This window comes from Perognathus longimembris, chromosome 13, assembly GCF_023159225.1.
Source record: "Perognathus longimembris pacificus isolate PPM17 chromosome 13, ASM2315922v1, whole genome shotgun sequence".
NCBI classification, from domain to species: Eukaryota; Metazoa; Chordata; class Mammalia; order Rodentia; family Heteromyidae; genus Perognathus; species Perognathus longimembris.
Genome location: NC_063173.1, coordinates 7,111,341 through 7,134,002, shown reverse-complemented (window position 1 = coordinate 7,134,002; position 22,662 = coordinate 7,111,341). Strand labels below are relative to the sequence as shown.

Sequence of the window (22,662 nt, the reverse complement as noted above, 5' to 3'; positions counted from 1 at the left end):
GATTGATTCATGTTTGTCACTGGTTCTGGAGTTTGAACTCATAAAGTTTGCATTCTAGGGCTGAGATGGGGCTGTGAATTAGTGTTCTTGCCCAGCTCGTGCAAGGCTCTGATTCACTTCCTACCACAGCAAAATACTAACCACAAGAGCAAACAAAAGCTTCCATTCTATCTGGGGTAAGGGAAGAAAAATAAATGAATTGTTAAGTGCTGAGAAGTACGTACTGAAAAATGAATAGCTATAGGAGACACTCATCAAGAAAGTACCGTTTCAATAAAGACTTGAAGGAACAAAGCAGTGCCCGGATGTAAATGTATGTGGAGAAGAGCGAGTCTAGGTAGTAGGTAAACGTGAGGCCCAAGAAGGGTGGGCAGGATGTATTCACAGCGCCTGGACCACAGCAAAGACCAAGCAGAGATCTGAACCAAAATTTATTTCCTAGTCTCACAAAGCTGTTAGGAGGTTTGATCCATTATGTAAGGGACTTAGCATGATGTCTTGCACATATAAACTAATTGGCAGATGTTATTTATCAGCATTATGAAAATTGTATGAGCTAGGCTTTTTAGAACATTGCCAGAAAAGTACAAGTTGATCATTTCTTTTTCACTTGGAAACTGGTGTGTGTGCGGGGGGGGGGGGGGGGGGGGCGGGGGGGGGAGGGCAGTTAATTTCATATATCTGTGCTAATTCGAATGTGTGATAGCTGCTTGCTATGGATTGTTATAGCTGGTGGAAAACTATTCACATTTTTCAAAAGCCTACTAAGAAATTGGTTTGTGGAGTGCCAGTGAATGAACTGAGGGAGCTTGAATTTGCCTTCTCCAAATGCCTGGAGATTTGGCATTGAATTGGTAACCCGGCTTTTCATGCAAAGCTACAGTATTGGAATTAAAGCTCTCCTGCTCAGAACCCAGTGTTCCATACTCCCTTGGCAAGGGTTATGTTCATTCTCATAGACATTGGGTCTTACAGACAACCTCAGAACGAGCCAAGTCCTCTTAATGGATGTGCTGGAAGAAGCCCAGTGTTGCAGTCAAGAATGGAATTTGAGCTGTGCCAACAGGAAACAAAGCCAACATTTTGGCCCATGCTTCTCAATCTGAGGTAGCCATTCCCCATCAGGAAAACCTTTCCTACATGGTGCAGACAGATTCCCATGTGGTCTTACGTGTAAAATCTGAATTCAATTATTCTTTAGTCAGCTCTTGAATCTACTTTCAAATAAGGTTATGACCCTTTAAGTACCCAATAAACCTGTACCATTGTCTGGTATGTGTTGTCGCATACATAATCCTTGGTTATATTCCCTTTTCCCTCTCCAAATTAAAAAGCCCCCAATTTTCTTGCATTGGGCAAAGAAAAGAAGAATAAAGCATTCCTAGGATCCCCCCCAAATAAATCAAGCAGTCCTGGAAACCTTTTTCCCCCCAAAACAAAGCAAAAAATAGGGAAGAAAATCAATTTCTGAAATCAAAATTAAGTACCATAGTTAAATTCTGTTTCTATATCAAAACTAAACTGAACAAAAGAAAGAACGTATTGCTTGGATTTTCTTACATCGTCTATTGATGTACTTGGAATACAAGCCAGATAGAAACATATACCCCAAATACATTTTTAATATGTGCACTGTTACTAATTATTAAATGGTGGCAGGAGTGGACAAGTGTGAAATTTCATTAGGAAAATTTCTGTAGGTGAGAGATAAAGAAGAGAAGAAATTAGGTAGAGTGAGAATAAAAAAAGGAAAGAGAAGTCTTTGCTAAATTGTCCTAGTTTCTGATTGCCTTCACTGTTTTATGATTTTCATTAGTAAAGTCATTTTCTTTTTTTTTAAAGTTTCCCTTTTAAAGAAAACCAAACAAGTTCAAGGTTTAGATGCAAGTGTTCTTTTATGTCTTTCATATACCATTGTTTTGTTAAATTAAATTTTATTGATAAGGTGATATACAGAGAGGGTATAGTTACATAATAAGGTAGTGAGTACATTTCTTGTCATATTTGTTACACCCTCTTACCATCTTAATGTATAATTGTTATGCAATAAAAGTCACCTATTTAAGTTATAATTTGATAAATATTGACATAGGTGTGCACTTATAAAACCATCACTATAATCAAGATAATGGATATATTCATCTTCCCCAGAGTTTCCTGGTGTTCTATTATAAGCCTTTCTTCTCTCACTCTCTCCATCAGTGGTCTTCAATCACTGACAAGCTTTCTGTCACTCGAGATTTGTTTTCATTTTCTGGAATTTTTTAACCAACCACACAATGCAATATGTATTCTTTCATTATATGGCTTATTTTACTCAACTTCATTTTGCTTGGTGGTTTATCTGTGTTGTAGTTTATTCCTCTTTAATGCTTAATAGTATTTCATTTTATGAATATAACACTTTATTAATCTAGATATATATGCATATATGTTTGATAGATAGAGATATATGATTAATAGAGAGAGAGAGACAGACAGACAGACAGACAGATAGATATTTGGTTTTTTCAGTACAAAGAAAGATTCTCTGAACTTTTATACAATCTTTGAATGAACATAAGTTTTCATTTCTCTTGGGCAAATTCCTAGGAATGGACTTGCTAGGTCATATTGTAGGTAGATGTTTAACTTTTTTTATTGTCAAAGTAATGAACAGGGGGGTTACAGTTACATACGTAAGGCAGTGAGTACATTTCTTACCAAAGTTTTTACCTCCTCCTTCGTTTTTCTCCCACCTTCCCCCCTCCCCAGATCCCTCCCCACCCTCCTCTGAGATGTGCAGCTGGTTTATAGCATATTGTCTTGTAAGTGTTGCTGTTGTATTGGTTTGCCTTTTACCCTTTGTCTCTCCATTTTGGTGTTCCCCTTTCCTAGTTCCAATAAATATTCATACAATACCCAGTGTACCAAAGTCAGTTACAGTGACATCGGGGGTGAAACCATGGGGAAGAAAAACAAATAAAAAGGCATAATTTCATACGTTACATCGGAAATAACAACAGTAAAGACAAACCACTTATTTCCAAGTCTTGTGGTTCATTTCGCTTAGGATCATCTGATGTGATCATATGCACATTGCTACTGAGCTACTGTACTCCTCTGCTAGGACTATCCTACCCAAATACTAACTGTCTCCAATAAGTGAAACCATAGAGTTAACGTTTCTTTGGGTCTGGCTCACTTCACTTAACTTTTAAAGAAACTGCCAAATATTTCCAAAGTTGTTACACTATTTTGCATTGCCAAAGTGGCGTGCCATTTTTCATTTACATTTTCCTCTATCACAGGCCAGAAGTTCAGCTGGAAGTAAAACCATGTTTCTTCTATGTGGGCAACTATTTGTCAGTCATGAGGATGGCTCCCAAATTTAGGTGTTTGTCTTCTTCCTTCCCCTGAGCCTGAGCATCTTCCCTAAGCTTCAACACTGCACTATTTCGAAGTAGGTAACGACCGACTCCAGTGGTATTTTTACAAGACTTCATAGATGGGGCACGAGAGAGAGAGAGAGAGAGAGAGAGAGAGAGAGAGAGAGAGAGAGAGAGAGAGAGAGAGGCCCTCTGAATTCTCTTTCGCTTAGGGTACACCTGCCTGTAGCCAATCATGACTAAAACCTATTTTTTAACCTCTTTTCTACTTCTTTGAGAAGTATGGACTTTCACTAATACTTCCCCAGTCCCCTCAAAAGACTTCAGGAAACAGAGTAGCAGTAGACTGTGCAGAGCTTACCCACTCACAGAGCCACACGTCCTGCTGGGAGGCAGAGGTTGGACCATTTGATAGACATCTACCCTCACCTACCTTTGAGAGCCAAAATTCTGAATCAGACCTTGGCGATCAGCTGAATACACTAGCAAGTAACTTACTTTTGGAGTCTACTTAGACGTAGACGGAAATAGAAGCTGCCCTCACGGAATTCTTTGAAGGTTGAATAAGCTGGTTAGGTATCTGACTCATGAAAAAGTTTGATAAATGTATTGATAATAATGTTGTTCACATAAGTTCAATCTTTGCAGTACAAAGCTTAAATAGCTATAAGTATATTAAGTCTAATAAACTTTTAATCTTTCTCTAGACTTATAAGTCTTGGATCCCACCCAGCATCTTCTCTCTGGTTCTCATCTCTTCCAGATTTACTATGTTTTTATGTAGCTTAAAGTTTATGAAAAGCTGCTATTATCACGTCCATTACACATGTTTTCAACTTTCTTGCCCTTCCCTTTGGTGCTTACATACAATTTATAGTTCAATAATAGGAAATTGAAAATATCAAGATGCTCAGGGACTCGCTTGGTGTTTGAATTTTCTTTCTACCTCAACCAGTAGTCAATACAATTCATTGCCATTTGTAAACCAATATCTTCTTTCAAGCTCTGACTTCCCTGTTCATTAGTGAGGAAAGGCCTCTGGGTAGTTGGGTAAACGGCACCTCTCCATTAACTGAGCCAGAACATTTTTTATTTGTTTCCTTTCAAAACGTGGTCAATATACATCCTTCACTTCAACCATTGAGGAGGTTAGCCTTCTTGTTTTTTAGGCCATTGTGTTTGGAATTATCCAAGCCTTCTCTCTTCCTATCATTTAACATAGCAGTCGAATCTGTTGGATCTGTTTTTAAAATGTTCCCTAGGGCAACCATTATTGTACATTTCCAGGTGGATTAGTTTCTTCCAAGTCACCATTCCATATTTATCTTTTACCTTTCTTATGGTTCTTAGAATCAAAGCCAGAGCCAGTACATGCTAGGCAAGAGTTCCACCATCGAGCTCCAACCCCCCCCCCCACCATTTCTTTTGAACTTGATAATTGTAATAGTTTCTAACTCTTCTTCCTGCTCTCAGCTGTGCCCTTTCACAGTCAACATTTTCTAAATAGCATTAAATGATCCTATTAAATTATTAGTCATATCATGTTATGACTCTGGAATTGCTTTCCATCTCATTCACAGCAAAAGTCAACGTGCCCTCAATGGCCCAGGAGCCTCGAGGTTCCAGTGTTCTCCCTCACCTCACTACTTTGCCAGATTCTTCTCATGCCATCTTCCTCCTTATTTGCTTCCACTGTACTGACTTCCTGGCTGCCTTTACAGAAGCTAACTCTGTAGTCTCTGGCTAAGTCTTTCACATCGCTTATTCTTCTTTCCCCACAGGTTCTTATGCCTTTTTTCATTTCCTATTTGATTTCATTTCTTGTTCAGTGTCATTTATCATTAATCAGCTTATCAAGAGACTTAACTCTATCCAACGCCTTTCATTCATCCCTTCACCCACTTTATTCTTCTCTAGCAAGTATTATTTCTAGTCTATATCACTACATAATAGAGTTTGGCATCTCCTAGGATATAGGCTAACTTCCTTAAAGCAATCTGAAGTAAACATATAAAATTCAACACTGCCCCATTTCAGATACAAACATAAAAGCTAGTTGTCTACTTTAGAACGTTTACCAAAATATTTCTTTCAGGCTCACTTGAAAAATATTGACCATGAGGAAGAATCACTAGCTATAAAACAAATGAGATAATTAATTCTCTAAGAAGTTCATTTAATAAAAGTGTCAGAAGTTATAAAAGGAGAATGTAAAATGATTGAATAGACAAGGGGTAAGAATAGAAAGTATATTGAGAAAAAGCTGCTGTAAAGCAAATTCATTCTCGGATTTATAGGCGTCTCCGGTTCCATGAGCTAATACCTTCAGCTGCTTTCCTTTTCTTTTGCTCAAATTTTGAGGTTAATCTTTTTATTTTGACTATTAAAGAGTTGCACAAAAGGGTTATAATTTTAAAAGTGTGCTGCTTTTCAATCTGGGATATATATTTATATATCACAAATCAACATTTAGAGATTCATGCTTCCCATTTATTCCTTTTTCATTTCTGAGTTAATTCACTTCCCAGAGCACTTACTGTGCAGTCGGCTCTGTTTGCGAAAGAATAGAATACACTGGAAAAAAAGGTAGTATGGTCCCTGATTTTACAGAAAACAAGGAAAATATATTTACCAGTAGACAGTTCTAAATGTAGTAATTAACTATGACCCAACACTAGTGGCTCATATCTGAAATCTAGCTACTGGGGAGACTGAGATCTGAGGTTTGAAGTTCAAAGCTAGCCTGGGTAAGAAAATCTGGGAGAATCTTGTCTCCCATTAAAGCCCCAAAAGCCACAAGTAAAGCTGTGGGCCAAAGAGTAGAGTGCCGGGGCTGAGAATACCGCCTAGTGGCAAGAGTGCTCGCCTCCTACACATGAAGCTCTCAGTTCGATTCCCCAGCACCACATATATGGAAAACCGACAGAAGGGGCGCTGTGGCTCAAGTGGCAGAGTGTTGCCTTGAGCAGGAAGAAGCCAGGGACAGTGCTCAGGCCCTGAGTCCAAGGCCCAGGACTGGCAAACAAACAAACAAACAGAGTAGAGTGCCCGCCTTGAGTGCAAAGCTAAGGGACAGTGTTGAGGCCTTGAGTTCAAGCCCCAGTACTAGCACAAACAAGCAAACAAAGCAATGTGAAAGTAAGTGCATTATGCTAAGGAGTGAGGCAGGGATCTGACCTTCAGCACCCCTCTGAGCTCTCTGTTGCTCTTTGATACCATTCCTCCCACTGGCCCCCTCGGGAGACCCTCATCATCTCTGCCATCCCCATCATTCTCCCAAACATGTGACCATGTTTGTCACCGTTACACATTTCTTGGCATTGTCTAATGACAGGATGACGATAGCCTTTCTGCCGGATTTTCTACTATGAGATGTGCTCACGGAAAAACCCTTTTCATTTCTGCACATGCTGTTTCTGCTAGCAAGGAACAAAAATGTACTTCTTGTTCTGCAGTATTTTGGAAGGCCCAGCCCAAATATTCTTTCTGGTGGGGGGCCTGTGTTCACCGTTCCTGCTCGTGGGCTGGTCAACAGAGCGCCTAACACTTGTTCTGCCTTTATTTGTTTTTATTATAACCCATTGTGTGGCATCCTCTGGACTGTGACACTATGTGGTAAAGATGGGGAGCTTGAGGGCCAGACAAGTTTGAAAATCTAGGTGCAAGGTTGAGAAAAACCACTATTCAAAGCCTACTTTGTCTAGGCAAATGAAATACAGTTTCCTCATTTTGCAAAAGGAAGATAGTATTAGCTGACTAGATGTTTTCTTGGGAGCATTAAATAAGATGAGATGTTTCCTACAGTATGGATACTTTCATAAATTATAAAAGAAACTATTTTCAATCATGCTTTTTAAATCACTAGTTTTCATCTTACTTTTTAATAGTATCATATGTTGTTTACATGATTATGGAAAATAGTTGTCATTTTTGTTTTCTCTGATGTGCCAATTTAACTGAAGATAGTTATTTGAATAAAAAGTAAGTCAAAATAATTTTTATAAAATTCTGGGATAATTTATAAATAGATCAAAACATATTAGAACTAGGGAAGGGAAAGGGAATATCAAAATTGAGAGACAAAGGATAAAAAGACAAATGATTCCAAAAGCAATACTTACAAAACCATTTGGTATAAACCAACTGAACAACTCATGGTGGGGAGAGGGAAAGAGGGAGGGGCAAGTTGAACAAGAAATGTACTCACTGCCTTACATATGAAACTGTAAACCCTCAGTACTTTACTTTGACAATAAAGGTTGGGAAAAGAAGTGACATTAAATTCTGAGTTAATGTATAAAATAAAGTTAATGAACAAGAAGCTGAGTGTACATTCAGGTAACATGGTTTAATTTCAAGTGAAAATGCCTAGATAAAACCAGGAAATTGGAAGGGAATACCAAAATCGAGAGACACAGGGTAAAAAAAGACAAACAACTACAAAAGTAATACTTACAAACTGTTGAAAATGAACTGAACAACTGAACAACTCATGGGGGGGAGGGGAAAAGAAAGGGAGAGGGGGAAGGGGGGAATGAGGGACTAGGTAACAAACAGTACAAGAAATGTATCCAGTGCCTAATGTATGAAACTGTAACCTCTCTGTAATTCAGTGTGATAATAAAAAAATATATATTAAAAAAAAACCCCGACATGGTAGAACACACCTACAATCCCAGTATTTGAGAGGCTGAGGTAGGAGGATTGTGACTTTGAGGCTAACGTAGGCTACATAGTAAGACCCTGCGCATACAGACCCAGCCAAAACGTACCTAATTAGAGTAGTTAGCACAGAGGGAACCTAGCAGCCACCTTCCCCTTGTCTCTAGCCAGACATAAAGGCCACAATGCAATAATGCTATTACATGTTAAAAAAAAACAAACACCTGTTTATATTCTTTAAGCTGAAGAGGTTGCAATTAATACCAAGAATATTTTCAGTAACCCTGTCTGCTGTTGACATTTGCATTGAAGATTCCAGCAGCTGCTGTTTCTGTTCTATGTAGGTGGAAGGATAGAAAATGAAAGGGGCAGTGTCTTTTTATTAGCAGTTCTCATTTTTAAGGAAATGAGTTTATTTATGAAATGGTTTTAATAAATTTTGCAACATTTTTGCCAGTGTCTATGGAAGACAAGCAATTACAAATTGGAAATTTGGCAACTTGTAGGCTATGCGTTAGCAAGTGGTTTACCTTCAGAAGTTATGTTTTTCTCTGGGTGTCAGCGGAGTTTTAATCCTAGTTACTTAAGAGGCTAAAATCCGAGGATCATGGTTCAAAGCTAGTCCAGGTAGGAAAGTCCAGGAGACTGTAAGCTCCGATTAACAGCAAAAGACAAGGAACAGAACTGTGTTTTAAGTGGTAGAGCTCTGTCCTTGAAGAAAAAATAATGCCGAGGGACAACACATAGGCCCTGAGTTCAAGGCTCAGTACCATCAGGCACAAATAAAAGATACTGTAGTTTTCAGAACACTCTGGATTTTTCTTAAAATGGTGCTGATTATCTCTTAGAGTGTGAAAGTTAGTATGAGGAACAAATGCAAAAGTGGGGGATAATGATGAAGGCTCAATATATGTCTATTTTGTACTTTTCCTTTTCTAGGACTATGAAGTGGTTTAATTCTAGTGTTATTTATTTGCTCATTTATGCAGGCAGTAACTATTTGATAGTTTAAAAAGTATTGAGTTCCTATCATGTACAAAGAACCATGTGGACCTCTAAATATAAGAAAAATATATAAAAGTATAAGAAAAATAAATAAAGGTATTGTCCTTGAATAGCTCAAACCCAAAACTACTAATAAAGAAAAAAAAATCCACTAGCCTTAGGAGAGTGATTAATTCTTGGATGATAAATGACAGGATCTAAGAAATTATTTGATTTCAAGAGAAATATAGGAATTTATTATCCATTATAATAACCAAAAGTAAGACAACTAGAAGTAAGACTAAACTGAGAGTACTGACTTAGCAATTGTTCAACATGGAGGCTAACTGCCTAACTGAATTATAATTTATAGGAAAGCACCTGTTCCAAAGGGCTTCATTAAAAGTAGTTTTTAAATCCTAAAATGTTTCTAGGTCTTCCACACTTTGGGAAGGCATTGAAATTTAAAGAAAAATGAATTATGTGCTCTTGCTGAATGACCTATCCTAAAATGGCATAACTGTTTCCAAAACACAATCATATTTGTTAATTTTTTTTGCTCACAAGTCAGAGTTCTTATGTATTTCATTATGATTTTTTTTTTTACCAAAGGCTTGATATTCTTCTGCTTTGTTCCATCTCGGCTCAGCTTTCATTCTGTTTGATACTCATTGCCAGATAAATGTTTGTCTTCATTCTCAGCAAAAGGTAATTTTAATCTTGTGGGAAAATCACAATTCATGGATTCAGAACTGCTATGTAAGCTCAAGATCCATTGGAGGATGTCTTTTCATGAAAGATCAATAAAATGAAGAAAGACAGTAAGAAGACTCAAAGAGAAAAACTATTCAGTTAACTGAGTAAAATACTCATTTGGATCTTGAAAGAGATTCTTAGAATACTACACATCTTTAAATTTAGGAAAGATTTGTATAAGAGTTTGGAAACTGATCTTTTTCACTAATGATATAAAAAGGAGAAAGAATTTAAGAATGCAGATGATAGATTTACCTAACAGTGAGGATGATTAGGTACAAATATCAAGTTTTTAAAAATCACCTTTCTTTACTTCTTCATACTAGTAAGCATATATGGTCTGATGTTAGTTTTATCTTTCTTGAAGATTAAAAGATGTATAAAAACAAAAGCAGCATTATACTGTGCCCATGCTGTGGTACAGGAGCTAGTCCAAATAATATATATGGGATATTTGTAGATATGTGTACATAAGTGTACATATGTGTGTACACATACATACATATATGCATATATACACATACAAATATATGTATCCCATTTGGCCTTCTTTTCAATACAATGGCAAGGTTTCCATTGTCCTAGTCCCTGGTCACAAATATAAAATTGTAGTCTACCTCACAGCTAAATCTAGGTCATTTGTTATTGTATTATGGTACCGTTTGAATAACAGTTTAATTATGTGATTTCCCAGCATCTCTTGGATAAAATATTTGGCAATATGTTTTATAATAGCTGCTACTATAGCCTTTTATGAAGCTAGTTAAATTTTCATTGTTTCTGGGCTAGTTTAGAGGCATACCACTTAGCTTTGTTTGTGTTTTAACATAATGGTGAACAGATCAGTGAGGTATTGAACTGTCTACACTATTCCAAAAGTACCTGGCCCGGGAAAGGCCTCAGGATTAGTAAGAATGTCGAGTTCTGATGCCCATTCAAGGCAGGATACTTAATCTTAGCATCTGCAAAGGAAGACAAATGAAATCAAGGCCCCAGGTAAAACTGAAAACTTGTAAAAAGCTTCTTCTGTAAATGAAAAAAACACCTTGTAGAAGAGTTTCATCTATTCATTCAGAAAGGCAACAAGGACACATGCTTCTGTTAAATATGGGGCAAGGAAAAGAAAATACAATGTGTGTGTGTGTGTGTGTGTGTGTGTGTGTGTGTGTGTGTGTGTGTGTAGCTCCAAGAAAACAAATGAACATGAATCTTCCCCTGGACCTGTGAAATCTCTAGGCAACTAGACAAGGCATGTGTAAAAGGAGTTCATAGCAACAGTGTCGTGGGGGTCTTTGGGACGCCCACAGAGGCAAGAATCATAATCAGAGCTAAGGATGAGAATGTACAAAACACACAGAAACTTCCTACACAGAGTAGAACTAGCAGCAGCATTATATCTTCCAGTAAATTAGAAAGTAAAGGTTTTAGGTAAAGACATCAAAGTATCTTTAAAATGGAAACTCAGGGGGCTGGGGATATGGCCTAGTGGCAAGAGTGCTTGCCTCATATATATGAAGCCCTGGGTTCAATTCCTCGGCACCACATATATAGAAAAGGCCAGAAGGGCACTGTGGCTCAAGTGGCAGAGTGCTAGCCTTGAGCAAAAAGAAGCCAGGGACAGTGCTCAGGCCCTGAGTCCAAGGCCCAGGACTGGGGGAAAAAAAAAAAAACTCAAATAGAGGAAGGAATACAAATTCACTAGAACAAAACAACATATAAAAGATGAAGTAGATTTTAAAAATGGATTATCTAAAAAGAAATAGCAATTCATTTAAAAGTAGATGTCTAGGCTAGTCTTAGCAGAAGATCGCAATAGCTCAAGAGCTATGTATATATGAACGTATAAAATGAGGCTAATCAAAATTAACTCCAAGATACAAGAGGGTTTTGTTGTTGTTGATGTTGTTGTACTGTGAGAAGTTCTTTTTTCCTTTGGTTTATCCCCTGTTGTCACCGTTTTTTATTTTGGTACCCTGTGTCTTGTATTTATGTTTATTTGATTTGGGGAAGGGAAGGGGAATAACAAAATGATGAAACAAAGGACAAAGGGTAAACCAATACAGTAGCTATACTCAGCAGGCACTGTGTTGGAAATGAACTTTACAACTTGGGGGTGGGGAGGGGCCTCGGGGAGGGAAAGTGAGAAAAAACCAAGGGAGGGGGAAACATGTTTGATAAGAAACGTATTCATTACCTTACTTAACTGTAACCCCTCTGTACATCACCTTCACAATGAAATTAAATTTAAAAATTCAAATTTAAAAATAAATACCTTCTAAATAAGTAAATTCAGTAAACTAAAACAAAATAATAAAAATATCTTGATAGCATATGTAACCTAAGTAACACAGAGATAGAAGGTGAAGACATTGTATGAAATATAAAGCTCTGAGGCATGAATAGAATGGAAAACACTTACCAGGATTGCAGATAAAGAGAATAATAAAAGCCAGGCAGAGGTGGCTCTGGACTTGAATCCTGGCTACTCAGGAAGCTGAGATCTGAGGATTACAGTTCAAAGCCATCCCGGGCAGGAAAGCACATGAGACTCTTCGCTTTAGTTCACTAAGAGTTGGAAGGGGAGCTATGGCTCAAGTGATAGAAGACTAGCCTTGAGCAAAAAAGCTCAGGGACAGCGTCCAGGCCTTGAGCTTGGGCCCTAGGACTAGCACAACAAGCAAGTAAGTAAGTAAATACTTGCATATGTAACTGCAACCCTTTGTACATCACCTTGACAATAAAATTTTAAAAAATAAACACACTTATTATACTCGAAAATAAATAAGATACACTGAAAGGTAATGGCTGAGACTTTAAACTAAATGATTAAAGAATCAAAGTGAGTTCAAACCATATTTTTAAGGCCTGCAATTCAACATTGACAAAAATTATTTAAACAAGCCAAACAATATGACAATTAGATTGAGAACACATAGACCAGCACAAGAAGCAATGCCAAAAGGCAGTCAGGATAGTATCTACAGATTACTGAGGAAAAAAATCATTGCAATTTAGAAATCTCTACACTGTAATTAAGAAAAATATTAAATGATTAAGTATATTTAATGATCACAAAGTTGTGCCAAAAATACAATTTGAACTTTGTTAATCAATTTTTAAGCAGAAAAAGGGTTAGAGTGGTTAAAAAAAAATAAGTGAAAATCTAACTTAGAGCTTGTGGGAGTTTTGTGAATTAACTTAATTATATTAAATAATAATGTTGATGGTGATAGGAATGACAGGTGATTTGGTGGTGGAACAAGATGGAACTAAAACATCACAAAATAATGACATGACATATTGGAAAAATATAGAGGTTTTCACCAGTACAGATTTGTAAAAATTAATTTGAGGCAGCTGCTGATGGCTACTCAGGAGGCTGAAACCTGGAGGATCTCAATTCAAGGCCAGCCCAGGGAGACAAGTTCAAGGAACTCTGTCTCCAATAATAGCAAATAGGCTTGAAACATGGAAAGCACAGAATTCCAGGTGAGCAAGGCAAGGTAAGTACAAGGTGTTTAGTTCAAATCCCATTAACAACAAAATAGTAATAACAATAATAACGATAAATATTTTAAAATATAGATTAAAAGAAAGAATAATTAGCCCTCTAGCTATCAGCATTCATTATGTCAATATTAATTCTAAACTGTAGCTAATATGGTACTGGGAAAGATAAATAAATATAGAATAAAAAATGACCAGAACATAATTTGTACAATTTAGACATATGACTTGGGGATATGATAAGTCAGTAAGAAAGAGGAATGGTATTCCTATAGTTCCTATATACATAAGACTGTATGTCTCATTAAACAAAATTTTAAAAACCTGCAGGCAATTAGGAAAAGTAAAAATTTTAATTTCTAGTCAGAAAATGCAAAATAATATATAATTAAATTTAGAATGGGAGACATTCTTTAAGATACAAACATCTATACATATAAAGGAAAATATGCATGAGTTTCAATATATTTAAATATCCTTGAAGGCTGTTTGTGATAAAACATGAAGAGACAAGTCAGAGGTTGGGAGCAGATATATCCAAAAATTGTAATAACACAGAAGACTAATATCTAGAATCCTAAAGTAATTAATTCCATAGATCAATAAGAAAATGCAACTCTGGATAAAAGTAGGCCAAGGCTATGCACAGAAGGAAGTTCACATAGTCAACAACCATATGCAAAGTCTCACCGGAAGTCACAAAAACACAAGAGCTTGGAGTAAGAAGAGCATGTTGGTGATGTGGCCTGAGCCTAGCATTCTCAGTACAAAAGAAAACAACAGAAAAACAAGAACAAAGACCATGAGCAAGAAGACTACGAAAAGATAAAATTATATATTCTGATTGGGAAAACCTAGTAAGGCTGATTGTCCTGTGTCATCAAGAATGTGGGCTTCATATAAACTCATAATAAAAATTGGAGAACAATTTATAATGAATTAAAGATGGACACATCTTATGATACCCATATGTAGTCTGAAATGCCTACTCTCAAGTAAGTTGTATGCACTTAAAGAGAAAGTACAAGAATGTTTACTGAACATCATTGTCAGATAAAGTAGGAGATGAATGTGGACTTTTCACTATACTTTGGGGCGATCATTTCAAACAATTATTCAAATATGTCAAAATATTAACATTTCTTAAATCTGAGTTTAGTCTCTTTATAATTAGAGTCAATGGGCTTTTTTAGGATTCTAAGATATATTTATTATAAATGTAGGGTTTTTTCCTTTTTATGTGTTGTCAAAGTGATGTACAGAGGGCTTACAGTTTCGTACATAATGCAGTGAGCATGTTTCTTATCCAACTTGTTACCTCCTCCCTCATTTTTCTCCCACCTTCCCCCCTGTCCTCAATTCCCTCCCCTCCACCAGAGTTGTACAGTTAGTTTACAGCATATTACCTTGTAAGTATTGCTGTTGCACTGGGTCACTTTTACCCTTTGTCTCTCCATTTTTATGTTCCCCCTTCCCTTCCCTAGTTCCAATAAACATATATACAATATCCAGGGTACCAAAATTAGTTACAGTGACACCAGGGGTACAGCCATGGGGAAGAAAAACAAAAGAAAAAGGCATAATTTCACATGGTACATTGAAAATAACAACAATGATAAAACACTTAATTCCATAAGTTGGAGTTTGTTTCACTTAGCATCATCTGATGTGTTCATATGTACATAGCTCTTGAGCTATTGTGATCTTCTGCTAGCACTATCTTAGACATGTACTAATTATTACATATGAGGGAAACCAGAGAGTCTGTGTTTCTTTGGGTCTGGCTCACTTCACTTAGTATGATTTTTTTTCCAAGTCTTTCCATTTCCTTATGAATGGGGCAGTGGGCTTTTTATTTGAAATAATTGACTATTTTTCCCATACTTGTCCATAACTAGTTGTTTCTTTGTGACTGGACTAGCTTGTGTACCTTGACTTTGTTATACATGCAAGTTCACAGTAACTGTTTTCCTTTGGTCATTAAACAGGAAAGAGAACTTAGCTAATTTTTTTGCCTTTATATATATATATATATATAGACACTTAATTATTACACTTTTTCCAACTAACATTTATTATTGGGTTTATATCCTAATGGATCATAAATCTTATTTTCTGTATTATATCACAAGTGTGATATAGTATCATTTTGTATTGAAATTAATTTCTTATACACCATCCAACTATAGAGGGCTCCAGAAGTGGGGAAATGCACTTGGCTCACTTTGGAACCCCTTGAACTTGACATGCATTATATTCTCAAAAAATTGTATGGAAAAGGATTATGTTCTTTTAAATCACATGTATAGTAATGAGAATGTATTCTCATGGAGATGACTCATTTGATATAAAAAATGATGAATTTTATTTTCTTCCTTCTATTCTCTACAGAGGGAATAACATCAACATCTTGGCACTGCTGTGAATTAATGTTAAATATGATGTAAACACTTGTACTTACACATTCTGTGTAATATATATTCTATACTTGCTCTTTAATAATTAACTAGCACCATATATTACCCAAAAGGCTATCACATAATCATATCAATACGTAAATAAACCAAAGCCCTTACATGAGTTTGAGTTTTTAGAATCGTTTATTTGCATATTAATATGCAGGAATTTTCTTTGGCCTATTTTTAACAGGAAGCTTAGCGATTGCTTTTCAAAGTAACAGATATTAGATTCTAGGATTTAACTATGTATTATTAACTATTTATTGTTTAATTATGTGTGATGTATTTTGATGATTTGTAAAAGAAAACAACCCAATGCTGTGCAGAAAAGTTAGTATAATATCTGATGGTTTGCCTTTACCTTGATAATGCAGAGAAGTCTCACGTAGTGTGTACCGAAGCATGGACCAAAAGCTGCTTAAAAGGATTAATGTTGCATCTCAAACTCAGCTGCACTGGTAGGCTGCTGTCATAGGAGAGGTATTAAAAACAAAATTATAAAGGAAAGGGTCTCTCCAGGTACTGATCAATTGCAGATGGAAAATGACTGAACAATTGTTTTCCTTACATAACAGAGCTGCAAATGTTATTTATCTCAATCAGGAGAGCAGTGGTTAGAGACAATTAGGATTAACTGTAGGCAGCTGTTACCCTCTTTGTTGCAGGTACATCTGCTAGCAGAGCCCCCGGAAAAGCATTACAGAAATATACTAATGACTCCATTCAGCTAACATCATATCCATCTTCAAAACAACTTTTGTAAACTGGAAATCTATAGATACTGTCTTATTGACTCTTCCATTTTAACTCCTTTCTACTTTGACATGGATACATGTGACAAATACATGTTTTATACCAATATTTTGCTAAGCATTGACACAGTGAAAGCATGAACCATGATATTGTGTCCTATCTAATACTGCCTTTTTCATCTCCAAATGTCTAGTAAAGGAGCAAAATATTTCTTTTATTCTTTGTCCCAGTTGAATCTTGGTAGGACCAACTATGGAAAAGTCTACAAAGCCTTCGGGTCAGGTGAGTGACGGAAGTCAATAGAGTCAGCACAAAAGCAACATCAATAAACAACATGATCAAACATAAATCTCAATTTATGAAGATAATGCAAAAATTATTTTATGACCTACCAATTCCATCAGATTAAGTAAACATTTTTTAATTCTCATTATGTCAGTGTTTTAAAAGTTCAATATTTTCTGTTTCACCTCTTTATTATCTGATTCCATCTCAAAATATTCAACCCAGAATTCCCTACTCATTGGGGGAAGGAAGATGGCGCCCCTTTTCCTTTACACATTGCTCTTTATTTCGTAATTGAATACTCTTTTAACTGCCTCCTAGCCTGGACAAACTCGTGTGCAGAAATAATGAGTTCAAGTGTCATAGTTCTTTTGGGTAAACTATGGTCCTGTTGAGAAGCCCTTTGCAATGTACATAGGAATGCTCATGCATTTATTTGTTGGGTTTCTATAGGGCTTTTCTTCCAAAGGGTACAGGATGTTATGTGAAAAACCTTGCTAGGGTTGCCTGGAAGTGTCAAAAGAGAATTAAAGGAAATCAGTGCTTGTGGAAAGTGAGAAAATAAAGCTAAATAAATAGCTAATGGCAAAACCCAACCCTGGGTGGTAGGTAGGCATGCCAAAGAAGAAGGAAGAAGCTGAGCTAGCCAAGGGTGCCACCATTGGTTCTTTCAGAACACCAAATCACTTCACCACAGCCTGGGTTCCTGGTGCGCAGTTAGAGATTTCTATTCAGTATTCACATAAAAGGTCTACACTGACTTATGAAATAGAAATGGGCCTCCAAAGTCACCCACCCAATTATCTTTATTTTCAGACAAGGCAAATCAAACCCAGAGAGGACAAGGAAACACCTGAGGAGCAAAGTTAGGTTCAGAAACCAGAATGGTTTTGGATTTGTTGTTGTTTTTTTTTTTTCATAAGCATAGATTGAACACATGTGCTAAGCACTGGGTTACCTGAATAATGTGTGTGAGCTCAGACCGTGTCATTCTAGCACCTGTTGTTGTCGATGAGGTATACACACCACTTCACAATGCTCTTTACAGTTGACTTGAGTTCCAGCTTCTAGAGGCATAGACCTCATCTGCCTGCCCTGGGTTTCGAGAGTTGAGAGGCGAGTTGAGAGGATCTGTTCCCCTGTGTGTTCCCATCGTTTGACTCCTGTACTCATAGGACCAGATGAGCTAGAAGACATCAACTGGCCGGCCTCTACTTGGTCCGTCACCAGAAGGCAGAATTTCTTCCATGATCAGGAGCAGTTTTATTGTTTGTCCTCCGGTAGAATTGCCAAAGGGCTTAAACATTCTTTCTCACTGGAGGAAACACTTGACTCTAAAAATGAACTCGACCATTAAAGTTCCTTACTTAATAGTCTAGAGTCCAATAAGGTCATTGAAATTGGAAATACCTTAGGTTAGAATCCAATGGGGAAAATTCTTCAAAGTGCTGAGCTGTCATAAATCTTCTTTCCCAAAGGGGATAGAGTAGGTGTTCATTTTACTGGATATCACTGGAAGAAAACCTGGGGGAGGGGGGGGTGGGGGGAGAGAGAGAGAGAAAGAGAGAGAGAGAGAGAGCATGCTTTAATGTGAGGCTAGCTTTACACACTCCCCATACCTCAGTCCTTGTGCAGACAATCCATGCCACCTAAAGAAGCTTCGGTTCTTTGGGCAGGGAAACGAATGGCTGAGCAAAGCCAGGCCCCTGGCGGGCTGCTTTCCACGGCCCCTGGGTCGCGGTCCCGCGTGCTGACTTGGTCCCAGGTCATTCTCCGAAGAAGGAGATTTCTCTTGGCTTGTGAGCTGTGCCCCAAGCTGGCTGCTGGGCGCCCGAGAACTTTCCTTCCACCACAATGATCGGGGGACAGGGGTGGGGGACAGGGTTCCCTGGGTGGGTGCAGGCGGGCGCCGGGCTGCAGGGGACACCTGTTCTGCGCCTTTGGAGTGAGGGGTGGGGGGGTGCCCAGCCTCGGCGGCCGGCCTGTCCTCCCCACGCCCGGCCCGGCCCGGCCGCGGGCGCCTGGGCTGGCTCACCCGCGAGGCTGCGGGCCGGGGCCCGAGCGAGGGGAGCCCGGCGCGGCGCCTGCAGGGGCCTGGCGGGGAAGGTGAGCTGCCCTCCCTCCCTCCCCGCCCTCCGTCCCGCCCTCCCTGCCGGGGGTGTGGGGGGGGGTGGATCGCGCTGGACCGCAGCTCCCTGCCCTCCCCGCACGCACGCGTGGAGTTCAGCCCGTGGAGCAGAGCGAGGGGGAGATCGCCGCGCCCGGACCCCCCCCCCCCCGCCGCTGGCGGGAGGTAAATACACCTGCAGCCCGGCCTCTCCCCCCCACCCCACCCCCCCACCCCGCCCGCCCCAGCCCGGCCTCCTCCCGCCCTCCCCCTCCTCCGCGAGCCGGCATGCGATGCGAGGAGCCCGGGGAGCAACAGCCTGCAAGTGACGGCTCCAGGCTCCAGGCTCCAGCCCGCCTCTGCGCGCCCGCCCGCCCGCCACGCCGGGGTGGGAAGTTGATTGTGCCGGCGGCGGCGGCGGCTCGGTGAACCCCGTCCCCGGGCGGCGGGCGCCGCGATGTTCGCCTCCATCTGGTATGCCAAGAAGCTGGGGCGCAGGTTCGTGCACAACGCCCGGAAGGCGAAATCGGAGAAGGTATGGGGTCTGGGGTCTGGGGTACGGGGTCTGGGGTACGGGGTCTGGGGTCTGGGGTCTGGGGGGGGGGGGTCTGCCGTGGAGGGGCCCAGGTCGGTGGGGGGGGGGGGGCGCAGGAAGCCCGGCTCTCCGGCCCCGCAGGACGCGCGCTGGAGCGAGGGGCTGCGGGGCGCAGTCCGGCCCGCCCGGGACAGGGACCGAGCTGGTCCCCCCACCCCACCCTCCCCCCCGGGGAAGGGCTGAGTCCCCAGGGCGCCCGCGGGGCCGGGCAGGGCACCCCGGAGTGGGAAGTGGGATCTCTGGGCGCTCCGAATGTTCGGTGAAACCGTCAGGGGCGGGAGGGAGAGTAGCGCCCCGACGCTGGGCATCCCCCTCAATGACAGCGGAGGACGGCGGGAGCGGCCTCCCTGGTCCTGCTGGTCCAGGCAGCTGTCTAGTAAACTTGTTGCTGCTCTCCGGCATCATTTTTCTGGCTGTCATCTCTGGGTCCGGAGAGGGCGATGTAAATACCTGAGCCTCTTGGTAGTAACCTGTGTTCCACCTACAGCCCCCCACCCCCCCAAGTGCCGGAGACTTTCAGTAACATGGACCACACCTCGCCGGGTGTGGGGATTGAAGGTGAAGGGGGGGAGAGGGGGGTTGAGATGTGAATACCTTGTTTTTCAGATTAACACATGCATTTCAAAAGTGCTTCCAATGAGCAGGAATTAGGTGCCAAGCTGAGTGGTCCCAGCGATTTAAAGGAGGGCTTCGTGTTTGTTTTATTGGGGGTTTCCAGTTGTTTCCTGGGGGTCTCTGTCTACATTTGCCTTCTTGGGTATGATTCTCTAAGAAATCAAAATGACTTGTAAGTCTTGAGATATACTACAAGCTTCAACTATAAGACAAGATGATGGTTCCCATTTCCCCTATTGCTAGTGCTTCCAAAGGCACGGGCTAAACTCCTATGAAGGAAACCACTATCTGATTTGATACATATTAGGGAAACCTCCAAAGGTAACAAAGTCTGGGGAGACTGAATTTTTCCATCATGCACTTAGGATGTGATGTTAGCACATTCTCCTTCTCCTAGCCTTGTAAATACTTGTGAGGTTGTTCTGGGCAGTGCCATCTGGGTTTGTGGACCGTCCTTGTCAACTACAAAGATGCTTTTGCTTGAACTTGCTGTGCTTCCCTTCAGAGCAGGAGTGTTGATAAAATAAATAAGTATAGTCATAAACCAAGATAGCATTGTAATGTGTGCAGATGACAAATACCATTGGAGCTCTCATTTTAGCCTCTTCAGAATGTGCGGGTCTCTGAGCCTGGCAAAATGATAAAGAGCTTAGTTTTGGGGGAGGCGAAGGAAAGAAGAGTTGGGGTAAAATCTGTCCCCCCTGCCTTTGTATATGCCCCAGGTAAAAAGATTCTATCACATTCTTCTACTCTAGGTATTGCACAGCTGGTTTAAGAGGGCTCTGTTTGCTTCTTAAGCAGTTTTTAAGGAAACAGATTTGTGAGTAGATCTTTTCTTAGAGCACATGTTTTGAAAAGGTGCCCCTTCCTATACAATGTATAAGTTATAGAGACCCCAGGACTGGCAGGGACAACTGGCTCTGAGAGCCACTGGAGATAATTCCTTCTGCCCAATTAGCATGCAAAGAAAAGTTGCATCTCTTCCCACCCCCCCCCCCCACCAGCCGGTTCATCCGGGCTCAGGCCTGCATGTGGGTAGTAGCAGTTCCTTGCAATTCAGTGGACAGAACTTGAAAGGTCATTAATCCAGGGGGGTGGCCAGGGCTGCTAGGTCTTGGGCATGGTAAGAATCTGCCAAGGGGCCTCCAGGACTTCCCATTCATTTCTCTCATGGCCAATGTTTAGAGCAGTGGAGAAGAAACCAAGTGGGACGTTAAGGGCTTGAATCCTTTATCTTACTCACCGTGTAAGATACATTCACATGAGGATAGTAGCTTTTGAGAATCAAAGTTTCGCTCACAGAGTGATAAACACCAACGGAAATATTATTAGCTCTAATGTTCTGCACTAGCCAAGAGGGTTGGAATGAGTTAATTTTGAACACTAGGTACTGCTAACCAACCAGGAAATAGCATCTATTTTCCCCCTTGTAATTTGTATTTATGGAGTTCTTGGAATAAATGAAAAGGTGTGCTCTCTTGACAAATGCAGCTATTCAGTCAGTAGTCAGTGAATGGAAATTATTTATTCTCTGTACCTAATTTCACTACCTGGCATACTTTATCCAACTAATGTAAGTGAATAGTTTTATCTTAGAATTTAGTAGCATTTTGTGAGAGGGACATCAGAGAACAATAATGCTTGCTGAATAAATTGATAAAAGCATACCTAAAACATCAAAGGTTACATTGTTGCAAATGTGTGTGTTGGGGGGGTAAAGGTGATGTTGTAGATAGGTTGTCATGTTTATCCTAAAATGGAGGAAGGTGCATAAAATAAGATTATTATGGAGTTTTTGTTCGAACCTGACAAGTATATTTAAAAGTGAAATAAGTACTGATAGATTCAGACCATGGGTTACATTTAAGGAGATAAATCTGTATCATAGAAAATACTGTAATGTTTTAGTAACTTCTATAAATGTTCTTTTTCTTTTTCTTCCTATTCTGATAAAACAAGCTTCAGCCAGCGTAGCCTTTTGGTGTTACTTTAATATTCTGGTATGGTCTGGGAAGTATTTTCCTCAAGGCTGAGGTTAATTGGAAAGCTAATTGGCAATATGCAGCCCTGAATGCCATTTTAAACACATAGTTGCTTCTACTTGCCTGGTGTACTATTTTACCTTAGCTACTACCAATCACACTAATACTGTTGTATGATATGCATTATAACGATAATAATAACAATATTAACCATGTCATCTCTTCACATATATTTTACATCAACTTCATTATTTATAAGATTTAAGTTAGTCTTGATGGCAATCTTATTTGTTATAAATTCTTTTTCTTGAATACTAGAAAGGAGAGCAGCTAGCCCAAGGTCATAGGACAAGTAGTAGATGTCAGCATTGGGATTTGAACCCGAGTCCAGCTAAACCATTTCAGAAGTATATCCTTGAGCACATAATGCTCTCTACTCATAGTTCTCTGGGATACTCTAATGGGGCAATAATGAACAATGTTAGACATTCCTTCTAATCTTGTTGTCTCTTTTATAGAACCCAAGTTTCTGTTGTGTAACTCAACTACCTTATTTCAATAAGGATTATAACTATGCCATCATAAATGG

The 22,662-nt window shown here is 39.7% G+C and overlaps 1 protein-coding gene across 3 annotated transcripts in view; it reads left to right on the top strand.

Moving 5' to 3' along the window:
* The window catches only part of Dlg2 (discs large MAGUK scaffold protein 2), a 1,704,707-nt gene that overhangs the window by 896,244 nt on the left and 785,801 nt on the right, over positions 1 to 22,662 (top strand). Inside the window, exon 1 of one of the 3 annotated variants that reach the window (XM_048360019.1) lies at positions 19,339 to 19,416. The exons of the other annotated variants lie outside the window; for them this stretch is intronic. Within the exon in view, the coding sequence (XP_048215976.1) occupies positions 19,339 to 19,416 (78 nt within the window). Of the gene's footprint in view, positions 1 to 19,338; positions 19,417 to 22,662 lie in introns of those variants that run through there. 3 annotated transcript variants of the gene reach the window in all.